At 49.2% G+C, this 27,282-nt stretch overlaps 1 protein-coding gene across 1 annotated transcript; it reads right to left on the bottom strand.

Annotated features, from left to right (window-relative positions):
- Positions 1-644: 644 nt before the first annotated feature.
- On the bottom strand, positions 645-27,259 carry LOC120706477 (DNA gyrase subunit B, chloroplastic/mitochondrial-like). The gene is made up of 21 exons (XM_039991137.1): positions 26,980-27,259; positions 26,767-26,887; positions 25,535-25,615; positions 25,330-25,443; positions 24,452-24,508; positions 23,766-23,867; positions 13,269-13,419; positions 13,121-13,197; positions 9,576-9,683; positions 8,690-8,760; positions 8,034-8,175; positions 7,735-7,833; positions 7,490-7,618; positions 7,236-7,350; positions 7,062-7,129; positions 2,165-2,278; positions 1,980-2,096; positions 1,740-1,793; positions 1,546-1,651; positions 1,177-1,307; positions 645-1,079 (listed from the first exon to the last, which is right to left on the bottom strand). The coding sequence occupies exons 1-21, from the start codon at positions 27,135-27,137 to the stop codon at positions 1,011-1,013; spliced, it is 2,184 nt and encodes a 727-aa protein (XP_039847071.1). The 5' UTR covers positions 27,138-27,259; the 3' UTR covers positions 645-1,010.
- Between the last annotated feature and the right edge of the window lie 23 nt (positions 27,260-27,282).

Below are 27,282 nucleotides of genomic sequence, written 5' to 3'. Positions count from 1 at the left end.
GAGGTCACGTAGGGAAGAGGGCTCGAAGCTCGCGGGCACAACGCAAGGGCGCCCCAGGCGGTGTGTGGGCGAGGACCGCGTGCGTCATGCATCTCTATAGCCCCTGCACGCCGGCCGCTTGATGATGCCGATGAGCCGCCTTTGCTCCGTGCCGCTCGATGCTGCTGCTGCCTCCATGCCCCGCTGCTTCCGCGCCGCCGCCGCCCCCGCGCCCAACTGTTCGATGCCGACGCATCCTAGGCGCCCCACCGCTCGATGCCGCCGCAGCTTCCGCGGCCCGCAAAGCAACCTCCGCGCCACGCCGCCGGGCGCACAGCCGGGCCACGTTGCTCGCGGCCGCCGCTCCCATGGGGCTGCCGCCGCTCCCATGGGGCCGCCGTGCTCCCGCTGCTCGCAGCCGCCATAGCTATTTGGATCGAGATGCGGTGGGGGTTGGGCTTGGGGCAGGGGCGAGGGGTATTGGAGCATGGTGGGCTAAGCTGGGCCGAGCGAGTCTGGATCGGGTCTGGCGCGAGACGTGACTGGGCTGGCTGGAGTTGGTTGGGTGCTGGGTGTAGAATGCTATATATATATATATATATATATATATATATATATATATATATATATGTCATAAGTGCAAGAATAGACAAGACAGCATCACAAATAATCAAGCGCAAATTTCATTAGCATAAGTGCAAGAATGGACAAGACAGCATAAAAAATAATCAACTGCAAATTTCAGAAGATAAAAGTCAACACTGTATCCGTGGGAAACATGGCAGGAAACTACCCGAACTCACCAGGTGATCTCCGCCAGGCCAAAACGGATTGCACGTCACAGGATGGCCACAAATGTGTCGGGAGAACCAGGAAACTGAGCAAGACACTGTCATCCTAGATCCAGTTCTAGCCTATTTTTACTGCTACCCTAGCACCAAAACATTTGGTGGTGAAGAATCAAGTCTTCTCTGCTTGGTTGGGTGGATCTTCTATATCATACACAATGGGGTCAGCCTTACTCAGTGCAATCAAATGTCAAGTTGATCTAGGTTGATCGAGCTTGCAGCATTCTGGATTAGTTGCTTCCTATAATCAACCTGGAAAGGTGCAAAGCACAGATCAAGTACTGTTAAAACAGAACACGGTTTGTAATCTCTATTTTAGGAGCACTCCAGTGAATTTTTTGTTGCTTACCCGGGTACCCATAAGTGATGAGAAGACAACATTGGCCTCAGCAGCATCGTCAACCTTAAGCTGCTTTAAGAGCCGCCTCTCTGGATCCATTGTAGTTTCCCATAATTGAGTAGGCATCATCTCACCCAAACCTATTGCAACACCAGAGAAAAATACAACATAAACATTGAGGAAACATAAGACTAGTTGAAGGTGTAACGAAACTTGAAACAAACACAAGACTATATAGTCTTGTAGGGGGAGGAGGTAGGTGGAGAAAGATGAGCTGGCAGCCGAGGTGGATCTGATGATACAAATTTTAAGATGTTTCAAAGTGATCTATCTCGTCAGGATGACATAGGAGGGAATAAAATGTATACTCGTGTGTACCTTTAAACCTCTGGATATGATATGATGCATTTGCAGGGAAGGTGTTAACAATCTCCTTAAGATCAGCATCATCATAGCAATAATGTGCTTGCTTCCCACGCTCAACCTAACACCATGACATAAATACACAACTCCCATAATTAAGATCAATTCATCATTCAAAAAGCATACTAGAGTTGAAGTCACAGTCAAACCTTATAAAGAGGAGGTACACCAACATAGATGCAACCTTCATCAAATAGTGCTCTCTGCAAATTGAATGAGTTCCTAATCAAACCCTTTATTGTTCATAATATAACATTTGCCAACATATTTATGGTAAGCACAGCTGCCGCCTCAGAAAAATCTCTCGTGGATATGGATATGCTCTTATGAATACAGAACCTAACAGATGAAGTATACTCTTCAGTTTGCATATGCTTCAAGATAAGTACCTGATATCTGAAGAAGAAAGTAAGGAGGAGAGTCCGGATATGGGCACCATCAACATCGGCATCAGTAAGTATAACTATCTTATGATACCGAAGAGCTTCCTTCTTAAAATCCTCACCCTAAAAGTATAATATGTTAGATAATAGATAAGACCCAAAAAGAATAAAAGACTAAAAGAGTATGCAACCTTCACTCCTAATCCAAGAGCAAGGATAAGATTTTGGATCTCTTCATTCTTGTACATGGCTGCTTCATCCCTTCTTTCAATGTTGAGAATTTTACCCCTTAGAGGCAGAATAGCCTGCAATCAGTTGTTAAGCATGAATAGACTTTGAGAAAATGCTAGGAATACGGCATCTATGTTGCTGACACTCTTGCAGTAATGAACTATCTTTTCATATCGTGTAGTAATGAACTAATGGCCTCTGCACCACAAATGAAGTGCATAAAGTTCTAACCATTTGCCAATTCCTGCCTGACAACTAATCTACTTTGGTCACTGGTATGCATCTTGTGACTAGGAAGCTTTGAGTGAGTCCAGAACCACTGATTCTAATTCTAAAGAAATAAAAGAGAATTCATTACAACCAACTGCTCCAGCTATAATATTGCACAATTTAGTTGATGGTATTAGTATCCATGCAAATCTTGAATCACACTCATAATAATTACTTCTAAACAATGAAAAAAAAGAAGAGATAATGAAACTATATCAATTCTCAGTAGTACCACCATACAATATTATCTAGGCTTTGGCAGCCGCATTATGCCATGCAAGCCCAGCAAAGGCAATTGCCTATGCCCGTGAGCCAAAATATCTATATACATTTTACAAACAGCTAGAAAGAAACCAGTACAGACATGGCAGAACATAAATAATAAGTAATAAAAAGTGCAATGAGAGAAGTTGAATGGTGCGATGGGGTAAACACATCACGCCTGGTTTGCTGAGGATGACAACAAAATTGTGTATTACAGTATTATCCAGTATACAATTAACCATTTCAATGCATGGTGTTAAGTGTAATATCATGTATGAGTCAAGGGTAGTTTAGTCCTTTCCTATTCTAGGGTTTGGGTGCTCTCATGTCATGTATATATATCCCCATTTGGGGCTATTCAACACAGATAAGCATTCTCAGTCTTTCCTTCCTCTCTCCGTATTCTAACATGGTATCACAGCCATCGTTCTGATCCGGCTGCCACCCTCGTCGCCGCCGCTGCGCAGCCCCTGGGAGCATCCATCTTGCTCCTGGGGGCGGCGTCTCCTCCAGTTGCCCCAAACCCATTTTTTTTTTAGTAGTTGAGTCGCAGCAGCAGCAGCAGCAAGATCTTGTCGTCGTCGTCGATCTGCTCGCGGGAGGGGAGCCGCAGCCCCTGCCCGTCGCGTGGCCACCGTCCGCTCCGTCCGCGCCTGGCCGCCGTCCGCCTCCTCCAACGCCATTCGCGGCCCGTCCGCCGTCGCCAGCCCCTCCGTCCGCCGCGCCTCCGCCGACGGCGTGCGCCTACGCCCCGTCGCGGCCCTCTTCGCCGCCCAGTGCTTCGGCCACCCGTCCGTCCGTCGCGACCGTCAGCGGCCCGTCGCGGCCTCCCTCCGCCGCCGGTCGTCCACCCGTCGTCGCGCCTTCTTCTGCAGCAGCAGCAGCACGTCTTCCCGCGGATCCGTCCGCTCCCCTGCTCCGCAACGTCCGTCCGCCCGCGTGTGAGCTGCGGCCGGCCGTCAATCCATCAATCCGTCTGCTGCCCCCCGTTTGCTCAAGTCGCTGGTCCTCCTAGTTGGTCCTGCAGCACCGGTCGTGGAGGCTTTGCACGGGTGGAGGAGCAGCTGTTGGCCGTCGATCTGCTGCAGCCATGAGCCTCTTCCCAGTGGTGATATTTTCCCTCCTCTGCTCGTCTCCTCTCTTCCAATTAGTCACATCCTTTGCTGTAGCTTCGTGCTGCTTATTTGGGAGAGAACAGAGGAAGGGATTATCTGTCATCTTTGCTACTGCTTTGCTCTCATGTGGCCTCTAATTTCAGTAGCAGTGGTTCAAGCTTCTTGTTTCCTGGTCCTGCCTCTCATGGTTGTGCGGTTGCAATATGCTCCAATTTCTTGCTTGGGCTGTGCTGTCATCTTCAAGTAGCAAGTTATCTTGTGCAATCAGTGATCTTCCACCATGTCATTGCAAACTGCTGCTATCTGTCTGTGTGTGCGGCTGTGCTGCTCTGCTCATCTTTTGCTTATGCCTGCTGCTATCTATCTGCTGCTTGCTTAGTATCTTATCTCATGCTGCTGTCAATCCATGCTAGTAGTCTCTGTTCTGCTGCCTATCCATAGTCAGTATTGTTATGAATAGAGGAATTGATGTATTGAGTTAGGCCCAAAGGGCAATATATAGAGTACGAGAGAGCACACAAACCCTAGAATAGGAAAAGACTAGACCACCCTTGACTTCTTGACTCTTATACCTTAACACCCCCTCTCAAATGCAACGTGAATGCAATAACGTTGCATTTGGAGAGTTGATACTAAGCACTAGACTCAACAAAAAGAAAAAGATACATCCAAAGACCAAAATCAAAGATGTCGTTGAAGCGTGCAACTCTTGAACATGTCGATGTAGATGATCTCCTCCACAAGAGGGTATTGCCTTCACAACCGTACTTCGGCAAATACCACGAGTCTTCACAAACCAGTACATCAACTCCTCAAACACGAGCCTTGCTTTGGAGACTTGAACTTGACAATAACTTGAGATGTGTCAAACCAGCCAAACGGAGAGGAGAATGAGAGATCACTGCTGCAAGACGGCAAACAGGAGGATGTGTGATGATGACGACGAATAAACGGCCATTGATCATGACGTGGAGCAAAACGGCTCCGAAAGGGACCAAGAGGGCAAAGGTCGCATCAACAACGATGATGGGGCAGCCACACATCATGGCAAACCCGAAAGAGAAAATGATGGCTGATTTGACAGTGAAATTGTGGAATGCATGGCTTTGACGAACTGAAGTGTATATGGACTTGGATTGACACTGATGCAATGTGGCAATGACTGACAAATTGAATGAAATGGTGGACATGATGTGGATCGACGTTGATGCAAATGCAGCAAAGGCAAATGACACTAATACTAGCAGCAAACTTGCATGGACTCAACAGAAACAAGCAAGGGTACTAGCAGCAGGCAGCAGCAATAGCAGCAGGCAAAAGATGACAGTGGATAGGAGCAGCCCAAAGTATAGATGCAGGCCCATATGTGGCCCAGGCAGATGGTCTCAAGGGGCATACGGACGGCAGTCGGCAGGAGCTGCGACGGGCAGAGATGAGGGTGAGCCGCGACGAGCAGCTGGAGACGGCGACTAGCAGAGATGAGGAAGCGGCCGGCGACTGGGGGAGGGGCGGTCCGGCCGCCAGGACGGCGACGGGCAGCACGAGGACAGGCGCCGCAACGGGTGGACGCCCTGACGACGAGCAGACAACGGCAGCGACGGGCCGCGCCGTCCGCGGACGGAGAGGGGCAGGCAAGGACGGTGATGGGACGGCAAGCCGCCGCGGCGACGAGATCTGCGACGGACGGCCGGCGGAGGCGGCGGAGCGACGACGGGACGACGGTGGAGCGGCGCTGGATCCGCGACGGGCGGATCTGAGGCGGCCGCAATGGCAACCGGCGGGCGGACGGACGAGCTGCTCCGACCGCGAGGACGAAGACGGACGGCAGAGATGAGCGGATCGACGAGGCGGCTGGATCCGCGACGAGCAGGTCCCGCGCGGACGGCGGCCGCGGGACGGGCGCAGACAGCGCCGACGGGCTGATAGGTGGACGACGACGGCGACGAATCGGCGCCGGGACGAGCGGAACGGGCGGCGGAGAGGACGACGGCGGCGCTGCTGCCGCAACGGGCGATGATGGAAGGGATTGCTGCTACTGCTGCTACGACGCAAAGGGGAAAAAATGGATTTGGGGCTTGAGGAGATGCTGGCCCCCAGGAGCAGATTGATGCTCCCAGGGGCAGCGCAGGGGAGATGGTGGTGCCTACGTACGGGATCTGAGATTTCAACCTTAGCTGTGATACCATGTTATGAATAGAGGAATTGATGTATTGAGTTAGGCCCAAAGGGTAATATATAGAGTACGAGAGAGCACACAAACCCTAGAATAGGAAAAGACTAGACTACCCTTGACTACTCTTATACCTTAACAAGTATCATTTGCATCAACATCAATCCAAGTTCAATTGCAACTTCAGTTCGTCAAAGCCGTGCGTGCTTACATTCTAATTGTCAAATCAGCCACTTTCATTTTCTTTTTCGGATTTGCCATGATGTGTGGCAACCCATCTTCGTCGTCGTGGTTGATGTATCTTTGCCATTTGGTCCTTTCGTAGCCTTCTTGCTACATTTCATCACCAAGTGGCCTTCTTAGTCATCAACACGATAGTACCACAGCATGCCGTCTTGCAGATGTGGTTTATCTCTATTCTCATTTGGCTCGATTTGGCACATCACTAATTTCGTGGCTTGGTTCAAAATCTCCAAAACAGCTGTGTCTTGTGGTGGAGACCGTTTGCTACATCGACAAGTTCAAGAGTTGCACGCTTTGATGACATCTTCGATTTCGGACTTTGGATGTATCAATTTCTTTTTTATTGAGTCTAGTGCTTAGTGTCAACTCTCCAAATGCAACGACATTGCATTCACGTTGCATTTGAGAGGGGGTGTTAAGTGTAATATCATGTATGAGTTTAGTCCTTTCCTATTCTAGGGTTTGGGTGCTCTCATGTCATGTATATATATCCCCATTTGGGTCTATTCAACACAGATAAGCATTCTCAGTCTTTCCTTCCTCTCTCCGTATTCTAACACATGGAAGCTTTTTTAAAGGCAGTGTACGGTAAGCTTTCAAAAATGTAACAGTACAGGAACTGATGCAACCAGAAATTTTGAAAGCAAGAATGCATGGAAGTGTAGAACATCAACCGGATTCCTGAAACCTCATAAAATATCTAATAGTCTACAGCTCTGAACACCAACCGGATTCCTGAAACCTTCTGGTGATGCAAGTGCAGAACATATTGAAAAAACGATAAACAAGTTTTACCTGAAATCTCCTATCCCGCCCTTGCTTTGCACTACCGCCTGCAGAATCACCTTCAACGATGAAGATTTCTGCATTTTGACGAAAAATCAGCAAATATCAAAGGCAAGACATGCACCAAGGAGCCTAAGCCACGCCAAAGAGTGACACAGACTGCCAAGATCAATGTCGGCTCACCAGATTCTTCAGGATCAGTTGATGCACAATCAGCTAGTTTTCCAGGGAGTGAAGAAGATTTCAAGACACTCTTTGTCCTCACTAATTCTCTGGCTCGCTTGGCTGCCAATGCAGCCTGCAACGAAAAGAGTTTATCACATACTGCATCAGAACAATAACCCACAGGCTCCTAACAAGCCCATCTTGCTAGAACAATTAATGGAAAAAATATCTTTTCTCTCAAAACATGTGGAATTATTGCAAGAACCACATACCTTGAGAGCATTAAGGGACTTTGATAGGATTGAATCGAGAACATCTGGATGGAGCTCTAAGTACTCTGTTAAGTTTTCTTGAACAGATTGTTCAACTATTCTCCGTACTTCTGGATTTCCCAACCTTGTCTGTGATATAAGGGAAACAGAACTGATCGGCCATCAGGTGGAAATAGACAAAGAAATGGTACACCATAAATCATCAGATAATTTGAAGAATTGTGTCATGAAAGAGAAGCTGTCACCTTCGTTTGACCTTCAAATTCTGGACTAGGGACCTTCACTGAAATGATGCACGTCATTCCTTCTCTTACATGCTCCCCACTCAAGGTAATATCCTTATCCTACAAAGAGCAACAGGTATAGTTATTATGTTTTTTATTTGGTCGGACAAATAGGATTCAAAAGTGCAGTTCAAGGCTTGGCTTTTACTGTCCGCACTAAATTAAGAAAAACATCTCCAATAAAATGGTTTATCACCAGCTGCAGTTGGGCATACAAGAGACAATAGATGCAATCATATGCAACTAAAGGACTTTATCACCTTAATACTCTTCGACTTCTTTGCAAGGTTATTAATTGTTCTAGTCAATGAAGCCTTCAGACCATCAATATGAGTACCGCCGTCAATAGTACGGATACTGTTTGCATATCCTAGCACTGTATCAGAGTAGGAATCAGAACACCTGTAAAAAGTGACAGTTTATTGAGTGACAATAATGCACAAAATTTTCCCAGAGTCAAATGACTAAGATTTGGAATAAATAGAGTAGTCAATTGCAAAAATAAGTCCATGAACATGAGAGAATATGATATATATGCAGGCTGGCTCATGAACTAAGAAACTATAGAACTCTGTCCACAACGTGAGAACCAGACTAGACTCAAACAAAAAGGCACATTGGATTTATCTGAGCAGTGAGCATTTTAAAAATCCATCAGGCCCAATCCTCCAAATTTTAGCAAAAATTCAGGCCAAATAAGGCACTAAATTTTGAGAACTCCAATGTTACACAGTTTCAAACTTGGAAACAGGAATCAGATGTCCAAATTAGACGATATCCTAAAAACTGTAGATATGTTCACTCAGACAAACTCTCTCATTGCTAACAACTGAGCAAACAGAACATGAAAAGACATGATGCAGTACATAACATAGCTGTAAAGTTTCGTAAAAAAAAATCAAGAAAATCATTTTACCATTGAAGGGAGACATCCACTGTTATACCGTCCAACTCCTTTCTGAACGCAATCGGGTCATGCAGGGGTTTCTAGGGAAGAAAACACATCCAAGAAATAGAGTTAGGTTGGTTTGTTGCTGGATAGCAATATATAATGCATTGCCTCTTACAAACAACAATAGACTTTTCTAAGCGCAATCTGATGGCTTCTTTCTTATAGTGAAACTTGGGCCCTGTTTGCACAGGTTATTTCTTAGCTTCTCCACAAATTAAGCAGAAGCTGTGCCAAAAGACAGGACTTGGTCACCACTTATCCACAGAATGTGTTTTTCACCTGTTTCTCTAGTAACCCAGTTATGCACTATCACAAGTTGTGCCAAACAGGACCCTACAGGCACAAACTTCAAAAATGTATGGACTAATACTAACATAACATGCGAGTTATTGGCTAGTCCCTTCAGAACAATAAAGAATACATACAATAATCAAGTAACGAAAACAACCCATGATCATACAGCATTCAAAATTTTAAGTACTAATGCGTGCAGAGACAATCTAGTTCAGTCTGTGAGCATATGAACTAATTCATGCATTCAACTATTGTACCATGGTCAAAACAAACCAGCAAATGGAGCACATTTTCAACATATAATTTTGGAATCAGGCAAAATAGCAGAATATATCACTGGTCAACATAACATTTTCTGATGGTGAAAAATCAATATTAGTGTTAAGTACAACACAGTCATGTTTGTTTATTTCAGCTACTTGTAAAAGTTATAACAAACAACAAAGTATAGGCAGATTTTAATATTTTTTAAGAGTCCAACAGAAAATACAATTTAACCTATACGGACAACTTATGTCTAGTCTATACACAGAATCTAAACAGTGTTAGAGCAAACCTTATCAGTATTCAACCATTTAACATACTCAACAAGGCCACCAGCATAGCAGTATTCATTATGTTGAACCTCTGTGTGCCCTTCTTCCTTAGTCAAGGTTATTGTCAGCTGGTATAACAGAGAAGTATAATTAACCAGAGGTACACTTTCAAAATAAAGAATATTACAGCCAAGCTGTGCGTGTATATCAACATTAGAATGAAGACAACAATAAGCAATGAAACTACCAAATCTTAGCAGAACTTTAAACAAACGCAAAAAAAAAATGATGCAAAAAACTACCGAACAAAGAAAAGTACACCCGACTTAAATGCGCAGTGTGATATATGCTGAGAAGGAAATAAAAAAATATAAACGACAAAGTGCAAAAGACAAGTGGCAAAAAGAGCATTTCATGATCAGGCTTTTAACGTGATTATCCATCGCATCAATAACATATTTTCCATAGCATAAGCTCCTGACAGATGATGGCCTTTTGCTCACCAAGCACAAGGAAAAGGAAAATAATGTTTTCAGTTTCTATAATTCTCTTCTAGGGGAAAGCCCTGACCGAGAGGTAACAGTAAATTTTGAAGAGCTTAATATGCCAAGTTTTGGCTTGTCTGAGCTAGAGAGCCCTTTCTCTGAGGAAGAAGTTTGGAAAACAATCTGTTCTCTCCCCTCAAACAAAGCTCCAGGACCGGATGGATTCACTGGGAAGTTTTATAAGGTGTGCTGGCCAATAATTAAAGTGGATGTTATGGCTGCAGTTTCTGCTGTTTGGAGCAGGAAATTGTGCAACTTTGGGGTTCTCAACTATGCTTTTATCACTCTTTTGCCTAAGAAGGATGATGCGACCAATATCAGAGATTACCGACCAATCAGCCTGGTCCATTCTTTTGCAAAGCTCATTACTACCCCGCACAGTGCGGGAAGCCTACGGCACTGGGTACGCCCCTTTATTACTAAACTACTTGCTAATAGGCTGGCTGGTCGGCTGGATGAGATGATAACACCTAATCAGAGTGCATTCATAAAGGGCCGCTTCATATTGGATAATTTCATGCTAGTACAGCATACCACAAAATTTCTTCATCAGCAGAAGCAACCCCGTATTCTTCTAAAGTTGGATATCACCAAAGCTTTTGATTCGGTCTCCTGGCCCTTTCTTTTGGAGGTGTTGCAAAGCCTGGGATTTGGCCCCATTTGGCGTGACATGATTAGTGGTCTGCTTGCTTCCTCTTCAACTCAAATCCTCTTGAATGGCTCTCCTGGGGGAAGGATTATACATCGACGTGGTCTGCGGCAAGGTGATCCGCTCTCACCAATGCTTTTTATAATTGTGATGGATGTCTTATGTCGCTTTATTGAGAAGGCATCTAGGGAAGAACTCCTGCAACCTTTAGCCAGACGAGCGCTACAGCACCGAATTTCCTTGTACGCAGATGATGTGGTCATTTTCTTGCAGCCTAGTGCCAGCGATATAAGAATCAATCTTGACATTCTGGATCTTTTTGGGGCAGCCTCTGGACTTAAAACAAATGTGCAGAAAAGTAGTGTTCATCCTATTCAATGCCTGGATGAAGATAGAGAAATCCTGCTGAATCACCTGCCCTGCCCGATCTCAGAATTCCCTTGCAGGTACCTTGGACTACCTCTATCTCCCCACAAACTGACAAGAGCTCAGGTTCAGCCAATTATTGATAGAATCGCTGACAGACTTCCAAGCTGGAAGGCTGACCTTCTCTCAAGAGCTGGCAGATGCATTTTGGTACAATTTGTCCTCACTTCTATGTTGGTTTATCTGCTGCTGGCTTTGGACCTCCCTGCTCAAGCTCTGAAAGCTATTGATAAGATTAGAAGGGGTTTCTTGTGGAGGGGAAGAAAAGATGTGAGAGGAGGACACTGCTTGATTGCTTGGCCTAAAGTCACCAGACCATACTACCTGGGCGGCCTGGGAATTTCTCACCTTCAGTTTTTAGGTTGGTCCGTAAGATTGAGATGGCTCTGGTTGCAGAAGACGGAGCCTAATAAACCATGGTCCTTCTTTCCGATCAAAGCCCCATACCAAGTTCAGGCTTTCTTTTCTGCTGCTGTTGTGACCGTAGTAGGGAATGGAAAGAACTCGCTCTTTTGGTCCGACAGATGGTTGGCTGACCAGAGCCTAGAACAGCTCCTTCCACAATTGTTTAGAGCTGTCACTGCTAGAGGAAGAAAAAGAACTGTCTATGCTGCTCTTGAAAATAGAAGTTGGGGTACGGATATAAAAGGAGCTCTCACAGTAGATGTTATTCTAGAATATTTGCAGCTTTGGGACCTTCTTCAGGGATTTGTACTGCAGCCAGAAATTGAAGACAACTTCTCCACAAATTCTGCATATGAAGCCTTTTCTATTGGATCCATTCAGTTTAATTCTTGGGAAAAAAATTTGGAAAAGCTGGGCTCCGAGCAAATGCCGTTTTTTTCTTATGGACAGTAGTACACAAGAAGTGCTGGACAGCTGACAGACTAGCAAGAAAGGGATTAAATCACCCTGCAGCTTGTCCTCTTTGTGACCAAGCTGGAGAAACAATTGATCACTTGCTAGTCTCTTGTGTCTTCAGCCGACAAGTTTGGTTTACTGTCCTACAGGGCCTTGGATTGCAAGCACTTGCACTACAAGTGGTGGATCTTTCCTTTGAGGACTGGTGGACCAATGCGAGTAACAGAGTTACTGGTCAAGTGCAAAAAGGACTCGATTCCATCATCATTCTAAGAGCCTGGTCCATTTGGAAGCACCGCAATAGCTGTGTGTTTGATGGAGTCACTCCTAATTTACCTAGTGTTGTTGCAACCATTCAAGAAGAGATGCATCAGTGGTCGGTCGCTGGAGCTCAGGGGGTTTCTCACCTCCTCGCCCTTGCAGCTCCAGCCTCTTAGGTGGTTTGGGTCGTGTACTTTGTTTGGTCTAGTTTTTTCCCTTTGCTAGATTCTTGTATCTTGTTTTTTCTAAAAGGGCGGGTTGCAGGCCCTTAATTCTGTAACACTCCGGGGTTTCTTTTCCCCCTTTTCTGCTTAATATATTGATGCGCAGTTCTCCTGCGCGTTCGATTGTTACTTGCTATCATTGCATTTATGGTACACCTCCACGAATACTCATGATTAGCAGCTGCCATCATCACAAAGCATATTCTCATTTATCAACCTCAGGATTTGATAGGGTTATAATATTTCAACTACTAAGGCAAAATTTATATAGAATAATCGAATATACAGTGAATAAAAATAAAGGTGTGATCTGTACATCAATGAAAACCATAGCTACTAACCTTTTTCTTTTCTTTTCTAACCATAGTGAAAAGAAAAGGATGAAGTGACAATGGTAAATCTAAATAGGTAATCTACTCAATCATCTAAAAGTCACGTGTTCACGATCTGGGTTTAGCCTGGGTCAAGTAAAGGTAAAAGAACTCCAAAACCTTACAAAAACAGAGCATAGATCAAATTATGAATCAGCTAGCCAATAAACAAATCGGGCTAGCAGCAAATAAAACAATATAAGTTATCTTGGTGAAGGATTACAATACCTCAGGATTTAGAAAGGCAAGCTCTCGGATGCGACTAGAGATTGTATTAAAGTCAAAACTGATCGTGGTGGTAAATACTGCATTAAAAAATTATTAGCATCACTGGTAGTGCTTACACTAGAGAACTTCTTTGTAAGAATTTGCTTACTATCTTTATCAGGCCAAAATCTTATGCGTGTTCCTTGGCGAGAACTTGTTTCACTAGACAGTGTGATACTAGTTAGTGTTGTTATTGGTTTCCCCCGAGAATAGTGTTGTTTGTATTCCTTCCCTTCACGCCAAACAGTAACCTCAAGTGCCTGAGTATGACATGACAATGATCGATTGAATCAAAAGTGTGTAACATGCAATGGTAATAAATCAAAGACATACTAAGTTACTAACAATGCAATTGACACGTCTTTCATATAACTCAAGCAACAATGTTAATGGATACAGTATAATGGGAAACTTCCTTACACAACCAAATTGAACATCATGCGAAGCCAAATCTCAACAAAATTGCTCAGTATTAACACTACAGCTAAAATCACAGTACAAAGCAGAGGCAGGACCCACAGAAATTTGTACACTGCATGCTGACCTGTATTGTAATTATATAATAAAACCACACATGCTCTTTCTCTAGATGTTCTTTTTCAGGCAAGCTAAGACATAAGACATGACAAGCAAATGCCATTTAGCAAAACATATTGATGGAGAGAATAATGGCTTGTATTCCTCCAAACCCTAGAAGGGTGAGATATATAGATCCTATACATGGGCCTCTATACATGGGCTCGCATATACACCAACACCCCCCCGCAGTCTGGACTACCGGCGCAGCGGTGTTCAAGACTAGACAACAAGAAAGCCAACACCCCCCGCAGTCTGAACAACCGGCGCAGCGGTGTTCAAAATTGGACAAGAAGAGAGTACAAAGAGTGTACAAAGGGCAAATACCCTCCAGCAGCCACAACTAGCCACCTGCTACGTTGAGGCTGGAGCGAAACTCCGAGAAGGTCGAGGAGGGTAGTCCCTTGGTGAAGATGTCAGCAAACTGGGAGGTAGTCGGGACATGGAGCGGGAGACACCGGGCCACAACTAGCCACCTGCTACGTTGAGGTAGCCACTCTGTCGCGCACGAAGTGCAGATCGATCTCCACATGCTTCGTCCGCTGGTGCTGGACGGAGTTGGTGGAGAGATACACGGCGCTGACGTTGTCGCAGTAAACGAGCGTGCTCTTGGCAAGCGGGTTGTGAGCTCTGCCAAGAGCTGTCGGAGCCAGGACGCCTCCGCCACACCGTTAGCGACAGCCCGGTACTCCGCCTCAGCACTGGAGCGGGAGACGACCGGCTGCCGCTTGGACGACCAGGAGACCAAGTTGCCGCCCAGGAAGACGGCGTAGCCGGAAGTGGAGCGACGAGTGTCTGGGCAGTCAGCCCAGTCAGCGTCGGTGTAGACAACCAGCTCAGCAGAGGACGAGCGGTGAAGCACCAGACCTGCTGAACCGCGTAGGTGAGGTCCGGCCTGGTGAAGGTGAGGTACTGCAAAGCGCCGGCCAGACTCCGGTAGGCAGTAGGATCAACCACCGGAACACCCAGATCAGCAAACAGCTTCGCCTGAGTGTCGACTGGAGTGGAGCAGGGCTTGCAATCAGTCATCCCAGCCCGCTCCAGAATATCAAGTGCGTACTGCCGCTGGTGAAGGAGAAGGCCAGACGGACGAGGCTCAACAGTGACGCCCAAGAAGTGGTGGAGCTGACCAAGATCCTTCATAGCAAACTCTTGCTGCAGAGAGATGACACTCTGAAGCAACCGCTGACTAGAGGCTGTGAGCACAATGTCATCGACATAGAGCAGCAGATAGGCAGTCTCATCCCCACGGCGGTAGATGAAGAGAGACGTGTCAGACTTAGCCTCGGTGAACTCCAATGTCAGCAAAAACGTGGTGAACCGAGAGTACCAATCCCGAGAAGCCTGCTTCAGACCATATAGAGACTTGTTGAGCCGGCAGACCATATCCGGACGACTCGAGTCCACAAATCCCGCTGGCTGAGAGCAGTACACAGTCTCTGACAGAGTGACGTGAAGAAACGCAGCTGGTGCACAGGCCAAGAGCGCGAGAGCGCAAGAGAGGACTGTGCGCACCGTAGCGAGCTTCACGACTGGACTGAAGATCTCATCATAGTCCACACCAGATCGCTGAGTGAATCCCCGGAGAACCCAGCGAGCCTTGTAGCGCTCCAGTGTGCCATCAGCCCGACGCTTATGCGTCCAGATCCACTTGCCAGTCACCACATTGCAACCAAACGGACGCGGCACGAGGTCCCACGTCTGGTTAGCAAGAAGAGCCGCATACTCCTCTTCCATCGCTCGACGCCAGTGAGGATCCGCCAAGGCGTCGCGGACAGAGGAGGTTACCGGAGAGACCCGCGGCTCTCCCTCGGTGGTGGAGAGTCGCGGCCTAAGACGCCATCCGCCGAGTCACCATGGGATGTATATGCCGAGTCTCGGCTCGAGAGGGAGCCGGAGGAGGCGGCGGCGGCGACAACTCCGATGTAGGCGTCCCAGGAGCCTCCGGAGCAGGAAGCGGCGCCGGTGTCGGCGCCGAACGACGCCGGTACACCTGCACTGGCTGAGCGTACCGCTGCAACGCCGGTGTCGGCGCCGAACGACGCCGGTACACCTGCACCGGCTGAGCGTACCGCGCAGGTGCAGGGGAAGGCACCGGGGCCGCGCATGGTGCAGCGGGAGACACCGAGTCCGCCCGCGGCACGACCGGGGGTCCGGGGGCCGTGCGTGGCGCGACCGCGGGTACCGGGGCCGCGCTCGACGCAGCAGGGATCACCGGAAGTGGTGCCGGTGCGCCGGAAAAACCTTTAGGGAAAGGACAAACAGGTAACGGTGACTGAACCACCGAGTCAGTCGGAAACAAAGACTCCAGCTCGGGGACAGGAGAAGGGGTGGAGGAGGAGTAGGGGAAATCCGACTCGTCAAAGACGACGTGTCGGGAAATCAGGACGCGGCGAGAGGTGAGGTCAAAACATAGGTACCCCTTGTGGTCAGGGGAGTAACCGAGGAAAACACAACGAGTCGAGCGGGGCGCCAGCTTGTGAGAAGCGGTGGCGGAGGTGTTAGGGTAACACGCACACCCGAAGACCCGAAGGTGGTCGTAGCGAGGAGGGGTACCGAAGAGAGCGTGGTGTGGAGTGGGAGCAGGAGAAGCAGTGGACGGAAGGCGATTGAGTAGATAGGTGGTAGTGTGGAGGCTCTTAGCCCAGAAGCACAGGGGCAGAGAGGCCTGGATCAGAAGGGTGCGCACGACGTCGTTCGTCGTGCGAATCATCCGCTCAGCCTTGCCGTTCTGAGGAGAGGTATTGTAACATCCCGAAAACTTACCAAAAATAAATCGAGCGCTAAAGTTGTTTTTTTATCGTTGAGCTCGACTCAAACCCTGAACCCTAATTCCAAGAGTCTCTCCCGAACAACCCGACATCCGAATACAATTCGCGTCCCATCTTTCTCATCCAACGCGACACGCCGTGACCGGCCGCCGCGAATCCCGCCCCCTCTTTTCCCTTTCTCCCTCCTGACCGCGTGCCCCACCTTCCGCGGGCCGCACGCCACGCGTGGCCGACCGCAGCCGCGGTCGCCGCTGGCGCGCACCGCCCCCTCCCTCCTTTTCCTTTCCCCTCCCTCCCATTTTCCTCTCTAATTCTTTTTCCTTTTTCCCATTTCTTTTTCCCATTTTCTTTTTTTTTCCTTTTTCTTTTCTCTCCCTCCCTTCTTCCTTTCTCCCTCCTCTGCTCCGCTCCCGTGCCGCCTGCCCCAAGCGCGCAGCTCAACCCGCGCCACCCCTCGCTCCCTGCTCCCTCCCCGGCCTGCCCCGGCCCTCCCTGCCCGCGAAGCCGCCACGCCACGGCCGCCTGCTCGCGCTCCGCCCACTCCCCACGCACGCCCACGCGGCACACCGAGCGGCGCACGCTCGCCCGACTCGGCGCCGCCACGCACGCGCGCACGCTGCTGCTCCTGCCCCGCCGCGTGCCCACGAGCGCGCGCCTCGCCGTGCCCACGTGCGCGCCGCGCACCACTCGTCGCTGCGCCGCTCGCTGCCCGCCCCGCTCAGCGCCGTTCGCGCGCACGCACACGCGCACGCCGCCGTGCCGCCGCTGTGCCACACGCGCACCGAGCCGCGGCGAACGCGCCAAGCCGCAACGCCGTGAGCTCCGCCGAGCCCACGTGCGCGCCTGGCCGCGCCGCGCGCCGCCCGCCGCTGCCCCGCACAGCGCCGCCCTGTGCTCACCGCTGCCGCCCACGTCCCGTCATCCCTGCACCACCTCGCTGCCCGTGCGCCACTCCACGACGCGCGAGCGCGGCCGAGCGCCATTAAGGCCCGCCGGGCGGCACCTACTCGCCACCGGCCACGCCCCCCCCCCCCCCACCGACCTACATCAGCTATAAAAGGCCCTACCGGCGCAGCTCCTCCGCACCCAAGCCTCCCCGGCCACCACCGCCTCTCCTCGCAGCTCACAGCGCCGCCGCCGCCGCCATTTCCGCCCGCCGCCGCCAGTTCACGTCGCCCCGCTCCCTCGCCGCGCCCCGAGCCGAGGTGAGCTGGGGAATCGAACCACACGCCCCCCCTAGCTCCTTTTCCCCCACCCCCGGCCGCCGCCGTGGTCCAGGACGGCCAAATCGGCCGCCGCCGACGCACGGGGCGCCTCCCCTGTTTCCCCAGTGCGAGGGGGAGGAGGGAGATGGCAGTTTTGCCATTAGGCCCTCCCCCTTCCCTCTATTCCAAAAAAAGAACCCCCCCTTATGGCCTTTATCCAAAAAGAACCCTGCCCTTTGTTCTAATTCCAAGAAAACCCTTTCCACCTACAAACATAATTCTAAATATGCCCCTGAACCTTCCAGAATAGTCCAGATGTTTCCAAAAATTACAGCCAGGCCCCTACCCCCTCCAGATTAATTACAACTAGACCCCTGACCCCCTTAACCGACCCACGAACCTTTATAAAACTTATCATTTCATGTAACAAACAACCTCTGATCAACGCGAAATTTTACCACGCCTCTCATAACCAAGTCTTTGCCATGCCATTAGGAAACCACTCGAAAATAATACTTCGTGCCCCATATTTTATGTGTTCCCGATTCGAGCTCAACGATAGATCTTTGTATTGATTGGATGCTTATTTATGTGTGTTGTAGACCACGGTGTGAATGAAGGAGAGCCCGCTAGCGAGCAGTACTGCGAGCAAGGGAACGAGGATCAGTTCCACGACCCCGAGCCCGAAGGACAGGACTTTCCCGAAGGCTACGAAGACGGCAAGTTCAATCCCATCCTTTGATGCATGTTTCTATCCTAGTTTTTATAAACACAACCCAATGGCCTACTTTATAAATTTGCATATGTTTTGCTTGCATGAAAACCCGGTTGGATAGCCACCCCCTTGATTTGTGATAACCATTCCTTGACCACCTAGATTAATGTCTAATTCTGCTTGGACGTTAATCGTTATTAGAACGCTTAGGACTTTATTCATAAATACTATTTGTTTTATAGAGAAAATGTGTGCGTTATGGGAAGGGATAAATGTGGTGTTTTTGTAAAGTGTGTTTAGACGGGATGGATGGCATTTCTACGGATTTGCCTTTTGGTGTGCTCGTGCCAATGTGGCAGGGCAGTGAAGGGAGATATCCATCTTGTCGTGTTTAAGGACCGAGTTGGTGTGTCATCTCACCTAACTCCACTATCGTGCAAACCACTCGACCGTTGAATGGGCAACGGCGTAGCATAAATCCCACTAGTTGGTGTGATAGCCATCAGGAGAGCTGAGAGCAACGGGTGACTAAGGAAAAGGGATAAGCCCCGAGTGACTTATGCCCGGTTATACCTAAGTAAACGGTCGATGACCCCTTGGTGCATCCCGTGATGGCTAGTCAGGCTTAGCTATGGTGGGTAATGGCTATGTTGGGATCTACACCGACACGACGGTGTTCGAGTTGTGGTATCCTACTTGTGGGTAAAGTTGCACACCTCTGCAGAGTTAAGAATCTATTCGAATAGCCGTGCCCACGGTATTGGGCGAGTTACGGTGTGGTCACATAACTAGTGTTTCATTGGGATGGGCTGGTGTGAGTTGCTTTGGAATTGTGTCCGGCAGTTGTTCCGTGTGCTACGACGGACGGGGAGTCCGGTAGCAGTTTAAAACTTGAACCCGAGGTGACTACAAAAACTGTTTTCTAAAAGTTTTTTTTACTAAATGAACCCTTGCATAAAATATCATTTTTCTCAAGTTAAACCGTAACCTTATCCTTGATTTACCTATGCATGTTATTCTGATTTAACCCCCCTCCGTGGGTGTGGTTGGACTTGCTGAGTACGTTTGTACTCACCCCATTCTTACTTTTTACAGAGGAAGACCCAGACTTCGTACCCGACGACGCTGAGTAGGGTTACCGTTCTACACCCAACCTTGTTTGTGGAACCAGCCTTGTCGAGATGCCTCCGCTGTCGCAGTACTCTGAGCCCGTTGTAGACCCCATGTGATTTGCGGTCTGGTGTTATGTTGTAGCTTGGTTAATTATTATCATTATCTGTATCGAGTGTCCTACAAGGTTTGTACGGTTTTGAACCATCTGATGTAATAAATGTGGCATCAGCCTCCTGTGACTGGTGCTTTGTATCACATTTAAGTTCTCTCTTATGAGGGGACGCTTCAGGTATACGGACAAGACATACGCAGCTGAACACCCCGAGAGAGGAAGAAGGAAGGGGAGGTGGAGTTATCGAACTCCCGCCCGTTGTCACACTGGACGGCCTTAACGGTGAGGCCGAACTGAGTGGACACCCAGGCAAAGAAGTGGATGAGAGTGGGGAACGTCTCAGACTTGGCACGCAAAGGGAAAGTCCAAGAGTAATGAGAAAAATCATCAACAATGACCAGATAATATTTATAGGCAGACATGCTGAGTACATGAGATGTCCACAGATCACAGTGAATAAGATCAAAAGCATGCGCAGCATGCGAAGAAGAAGAAAACGGAAGTCTAACATGACGACCTAATTGGCACGCATGACAGAGGTGCTCAGCAAGAGCCCTAGTACATGGAACATCGGTACTACGAATGATCTGAGCCAAAACATCGCACCCGGGGTGACCAAGCCGGCGGTGCCAGGTGGTGGAAGAAGGCGTCACGGCAAAAGCAGTAGACGAAGAAGAAGTCGAAGCCGGAGCAGCGGAAGCAGGAAGCCGAAGAGTGTAAAGGGGCCCCGGGCTGTCACATCGGAGGAGCGGACGCCGGGAAGCCGAATCCTTCACAGTAAGACCAGAAGTGTCAAATTCGATAGAACAAGAATTGTCAGCAGTAAACTGGCGAATGGAAAGAAGGTTGTGAACCATTTGAGCAACAAGAACATTAGGAAGACGAGGAGCAGAACCCACGGCGGTGACAGGAAGGCAAGACCCATCACCAACCATGATAGAAGAAGGACAAGAGGGGTGTGGGGGTCGGACAAAAGAGAGGATACCGGCATCAGGAGTGGTGTGGAAGGACACACCCGAGTCGGCGATCCACTCAGTGCTGACCGGCGGCGTCAGTCCCATGGTGCTGAAGGACTGCGCCAGAGCGGCCTGGTCCCACCCCCCAGGCCAGGTCGGCTGCTGGCTGGGCTGAGCGGGCGGGGTCCAGTACGGCACGGAGAGGGGAACAGCACCGGTGAACATGGCCGCTGGCTGGAGCTGAGGACGAGGCCCCCCTCCAGCACCCTGGAACGGCCACATCGAGATGCGCCCTGACCATGGGTTGCTGAAGGATGGCCAGGGCGTGTACCCCTCCAGGGCAGGGGCAGAAGCGGGAGTCGAAGCCAGAGCCGGCGCGCCCCGACGGCCCCCACCGGTACCGGTACCCCCAGAAGCAGGGCCACCAGGTACCCCCCCCCGGCCGACGACGTCCACGCCCCCCCCCCCCACCTCTGGTCTGCCCGGCGGGAGCAGCACCAAGGAGAAAGGTGGCAAGGGCGGCGGAGGAAGCCGGTGGAGCAACGACGAGCGCGGTGGAGGTGGACGAGGGCGATCCGGGCGCGAGACCCCTGGTGATCTCCTCAAGGGCGAGGTCGTCCCGGACCTGCAGGAAGGAGGGGAAGGGCCTCTGACGGGCGATCCAGCTCTTCAGGTGGTCGTAGGTGCTGCTCAGGCCCCGCAGGACATTGAGCACCAAGACCCGATCAGACACCGGATCCCCGAGGTCGTGAAGAGCATCGGCCATGCCCTTCATCCGCCAGCAGTACTCACCGACAGAGAGGTCCCTCTGCACGAAGGTGCGGAAGGTGGCGTCGAGCTGGAGGGCGCGGTACTCGGCGTTGCCGAGGAACTGCCCCTCGAGCGCCACCCTGGCCTGCCGCGCGGTGCCGCCGTGTGTCCTGACGAGGTCCTGAAGATCTAGGGAGATGGTCCCGAAGATCCAGGACATGGCGACGCTGTCGAGGCGCAACCACACCACGTCCTGCGCCTCGATCGGCGTGTCGAGGAGGACGTGGTCGTCGAGGGCATAGCGGCGGAGGGCGAGTAGGACCTGGTCCCGCCAGCGTCCGTAGGAGGACGTGGGGTCGAGGAGGACGGTGACCAGGGCCCTGATGTTCTGGACGCCGGCGGCCTGGAGGTGGAGCTGGGCGACCATGAGGTCGGTCGGGTCGTACCGGGCTCCAGATCCAGCGGGTGGGGCCTGGTGGGAAGAAGAGGCGCCGGGCTCGGGGACGACGGGCTGGCCGGACGAGACGCGGAGGAAGTGCTCCGCCTCGGCGACCCGGAGAGCGAGGGCGTCGGCCGTGGCGTGCTCGCGCTCCCAGGCGACGGCAGCCACGCGGACCCGCTCCTGGGCCGCCGAAGCCTCCGACTTGGCGGCGAGGAGGGCCGCGGCGAGAGCGGCGTCGGCCTGCTGCCCACGGAGGGCGGCGGCAGCGAGCGGCGCATCCGCGGGCGCCATCCCGAGTCCGGACCACGCGGTGGGGCCATCAGGGAGGGGTTGTTTGCCCGCTGCGACGGCGGCGCGGTGGGCGGCGGCGGCAGCCTGGGCATCCTGGGCGGCAGCTGCGGCGGCGGCGGAGGGCGCCCGCAGCGCGGGCCCGTGCCCCCTGCACCCGCCACGCCCCCAGCGCCCAAGGGCGGCAGGAGGGTCAGGGAGGTGGGGCCAGGCGGCCAGGCCCGAGGCCCCCGCGCCCCCTACGCCCCCCGCGCTCGCGCCCCGCGCGCCCGCAGTAGCGGCGGCATCGGCAGGGTCAGGCAGGGCGGCGACATCCGGGATGGGATCGAGGACGACCATCGCAGCAGAGGAGGCGGCGGCCCGTGGAGCAGGCCTAGGCGCGGCTGCTGGCGACCACGCGCCCAGAGCAGGGGTGGAGGCGGCGGCCGGCGTCCACGCGCCCAGAGCAGGGGTGCGAGCAGAGCCAGCAGCAGGGGAGAGAGGAAGGGAGGGAAGGAGGAAGGGGAGAGGGAGGGGCGGCGCCGGCGGCCGGCCATGCGCCGGCGGCAGCGGCTGGGAGGGGAGGGAGGAGAGAGGAAACCTTAACCCTAGGCTAATGATACCATGATGGAGAGAATAATGGCTTGTATTCCTCCAAACCCTAGAAGGGTGGGATATATAGATCCTATACATTGGCCTCTAGATGGGCCTCTATACATGGGCTCACATATACACCAACACATATACCATTGTAATGGTCTTTTGATGGCAAAGCATTATGAATTCATGTAGTTTAGCATAGACTGAAATATTAAATAGCAAACAGTTTATTTGCACAATAATACATCCGCTAACTTGTATAATAGTATACCCTGTTATGTTACACTATCTGGTAATTAAACTGTTTTCTCTTTTGATCTCTGATCCCCTCAGCCTTTCTCCCCTAAAGGAGGGTACGATCACTGACACACCCAGCATGCGCGCACAGTTTTTAATATTTTTTCAATACTTGCCAGCAACTTTCAAACGATTTTTTATTTCAACATTTCACTTATACAAAACCTGATATTTTCATTCTTTGTTAATCTAGCGACTATCTCAAACAAAAAAAGTCAATATGGCAATTATTCCTGTTGGATCTCACCCGGTCCTATTGCTTCTGAAGAAGTTGGACCAGATACTAACATAAGAATGGAAATCAACACTCTACCATAGATGGCCAGCAAAGAAATGGACTGGGATATCATGACAGTTCTTATACGTACACTGTCAAGGTATATCACATGAGCTGCATTACTTTATCTGTTTCTATGTTAATAACATTTTTCACCTAGCACTGCTTCAAAGGAAATTTGCGAAATAAAGTAAGTCCTTACCACGATTCAATTATCCTGTACCTACCCAATATGTATCATAACACTCACAAAACATAATGAACTATTACCCTCTCAATTCTACTGCTATATGGATTTGGGAGGTTAGGTTCCACTACTTAATTTAGGGCTACTCACAAAAAACATCATAGAAAATGAAGCTACCAGATTACCATCTTAAAAAAAACGATAATGTGCCTGAATCTGCCAACTTTACAGCAACTCTGAGTCTGACACCCAATGGATCAATTTTTGTGAATAGAGCTTTTTCTTAGTTTTCTTAAAGAACAGTAAATTCAAAGCCAACAAGAGGTCAAAATACAAACCTCTGACAAAGCATTAACCACCGACAGGCCAACACCATGCAGCCCTCCAGAGACACTGTAACCACTCTTTGAACCTCCAAATTTGCCACCAGCGTGCATTAACTATATTATGAAAATACAACAGTTATTAAACATAAATAATTTCAGAAATTAACCTCCAAGAAAGACATCAGGGCTCAGAAATGAAAATTTTTTATGGTTCATAAAGAATGTGCATGTAATCAAGAACGAAATATGTGACAAACAAAAGAGCAGATAAAAGGTCACACTTTGTTTATGCAATGGTAATCTTAGGCAACAAAGCAGACTTTCTGGATTACTCAAACCAAACACTCCAAAACTTATGCGACAAAATAGAAAACTAACTGACAATGAAAATAAAAATAGGATCGCTTGAGGAAGTACCCATTTTATGTGGAAACTGTTCAGAAATATTTCCTTTTTGTATATTATTCTAGGCCAGCTATAGCTGAGTGTTTAAAAAAGTTTAAAAAATAACTAAATAAGAAGAAAAATTAAAATCACATAGTAATTTGTAGAACAAAAGAGTGTTAGACTTGCACAGTTTTGCATTAGGGGCGTATAAATGCAAAAGCAAAACAATGGTTCACCTACATAACTACAGACAGAAGGCTAATAAATGCACGACAAAATGGGCATATAAATGAAAAAGGTTGAAGTAATACCGTTAAGACAGTCTCCACACAAGATTTCTTCGTCTGGGGGTGTATGTCTGTAGGAATCTGCAGTACGTATAGATTAAAAAAGTGATTCAGTAAAATTCCATGGAGTCTGTACGAATGTGTGTTGGGTAGCCCAGAGTTTCCCTTTGTTCTAAAAAGTTATAAGAAACAAAAAAAAAGGCAGCAAGTTGTTCGATCAACAAAAATATTTGAACAAAAATGCAGGAATCCTTTTATATTATTCAAGCAAACTAAACATCACTGTCAAAGAACTGTCACAGTGAGTGCACCCAATCAGATAATCAGGCAAGGGGATGTGCATCAGACATGCCAAAGAAGTGTAGTACTTTAGTAAACAGGTAACACAAGCTACGATAAGCAAATAACCAAAACAACAGCTAGAACTGTCCATGCCTGGACTAACATGTGGAAATGTTGCAGATCACATGAAACTCCTAGAATGAGAAGGGCCAACAAAACATTCCTAAAGTCCTACATTGCTTAATCGACACCTATGGGATTTGGCTCCTAGAGCAAAGCCCATTCTATCACGGGTTCTAACATGTTTTGCACAAAATGAAAATGCTGTCAATTTAAATAATGACTTCGATGAAACATGACAAGGACGCGCATAAATGGCTTGGCACATTAGACGTTAAACAACATCAATATCATGTAAATATGGTACAAAGGACGCAGAGATTTCTTAAATATATACTTGACTAATTAACTACAGTGACCTACCAGAACATAATCAACACAACAGCATAATGCAAGAAATTCACCACAACCACATAGTTCTTGATTATTTCAATCATCAAGCCTTGACTTTGTTTCCTTGATAGAAAACATGGAATTTCAGATTTTTAGAAATTGCGTACCCCACGGCCATTGTCTGTTACACTAACTGAATTGTCATCATGAAGGACCACATTAATCTTCGAGGCATGCCCCGCTTGAGCTTCATCCACAGCATTATCCAAGATTTCATAAACCTATCATACAGAAAACAAATCAACGATCAAACAAGGTAGAAAAACAGAAGAAAAAGGAAAACAGAAGCACAATCGCTTGCATTTCATATACCAGATGATGCAATCCACGTGGTCCTGTGCTCCCAATGTACATACCAGGTCTTGTGCGAACTCCATCTAATGCTTCTAAGACCTACAAAATTACCCATTGGGCATATAACCAAAATCAAGCTCAGAACAGTAACTCGTCCATAAGACAACAGTTGAAGCTTGAGATATATCACATATCCTGAGAGTAATTACATTCTAACTTGTCTTCGTAAAAGACCATTAAGATTTATAGTACTCTAGCAAATGATTCCAATGAGTGGCAATATAGATTCACTAATAACACATTGTTAAATTCTTGACAGTACAGTTAAAATACGTAGCAAATACTACAGCTCTGAAGTCGTTTCAAAAAATGAACAACCATGCATACAGTGTTTTCTAAATTCTGAAGAAAAAGAAGGACATGTGGGTTATTTGTATGTAGCAAGCTGATCTCAAGTTTTCAACCCCTTCTCCCTCAAAAAAAAAATCGCAACCCCTTCAACTCAGTGTCATGCTTCATAAACCACCACGTAATTTGGAATCAATCAACACATTAATAAAGGTATGAGTTTACATGAATGAGTAAAGTCACACAAAGATTGTGTTTCCGTCATGCTACATAGGACTTCATGTCAAATAATCCAAACGGCACCCCACAGAAAAAAAAGTCCATGAAACAACTGTTTAACAAAAAAAATACACTTCAATAATTCCATTGAAGATCTGCAGGCGTTCCCATTAACAAAGGTTGCTTCAAATCTAATTTCTCTAACATTGGCACATGAACCTAGAAAATCAGAAGAAAACAATGATCAAAAGGTTTGCATTGGGTTGCAAGGCTGCTTAGCACTGTTTAAATGCCCCTCCCTACTAGCTCCGCTTCACCTACTTACAGAATGGCAGCAACACTTATGCTCCCTTCGTCTCCCTTCTATACACATTCACTCTGGTGTGCTATTCCGTGTTGCCTTTCTCATATATAACGATTTATATTCTATTAGAAAACGCCTTCCTTGCTTTATTCCAACAGCATGGAGAACTCCGTTCCAAAAAAAAAAACAGCGGAGAACTGTGCGCCTCTGACCATCCGAGCTACAGGGCTACACTAGTGGCAACGGTCAATTTAATATCTGGTACAAGCAGCCCAATTCCTTCAAAGAGGGCCTTTGCGTTTGCGGCCACCCAAAACAAATGAGGCTCTCAACGCGTGAGCAAGGGGCACCAGAAATCACCGCGGGCGGCGAGAATCACCTGGACGTTGGCGGCGGTGTACTCCCCCGCCACCCGTTTCTCCTGCATCGCCTCGGACGCCGCCGTGGAAGCCATGAACGCCCGCACCGGGACCCCATTCCGCCGCGGGGCCGCCGCAACCCTAGAGCGCAGAGAGAGGGGAAAAAAAGACGCCACAAAATCAAAAACCCGTCGAGCTCCATCGAGCGAGGTAGTAGGAGGGGGAGGGCGCACCTTGGCCCGAACAGGAACCGGGGGGCGGCGGCGGCGGAGCGCAGCGAGGGGAGCATGCGGGAGGGGAGGGGGCCGGCGGCGGCCCCAGTGGAGAGGAGGCGGAGGAGGAGCGCGCGGATGTGGGGAGGGGAAGGTGGCGGCCGGAGGAGGAGCGCCATCCGCGGCGACGCTGGGCTGGGGTCTCCGTCTCCCTGCCGCCTGCTTGTGGCTGGGGGGAAGCGGGAGGAGGAGGGTTTAGAGGTGCGGGTAGTGGATGAGGAGCAGCGGCGAGGCGAGGCGGAGCTAGCGGGACATAGGCCGAGG

This window comes from Panicum virgatum, chromosome 5K (assembly GCF_016808335.1).
Source record: "Panicum virgatum strain AP13 chromosome 5K, P.virgatum_v5, whole genome shotgun sequence".
NCBI lineage: Eukaryota > Viridiplantae > Streptophyta > Magnoliopsida > Poales > Poaceae > Panicum > Panicum virgatum.
Note: the sequence above shows the minus strand (reverse complement) of the source record. Positions and strands in the feature narration are given on the sequence as shown.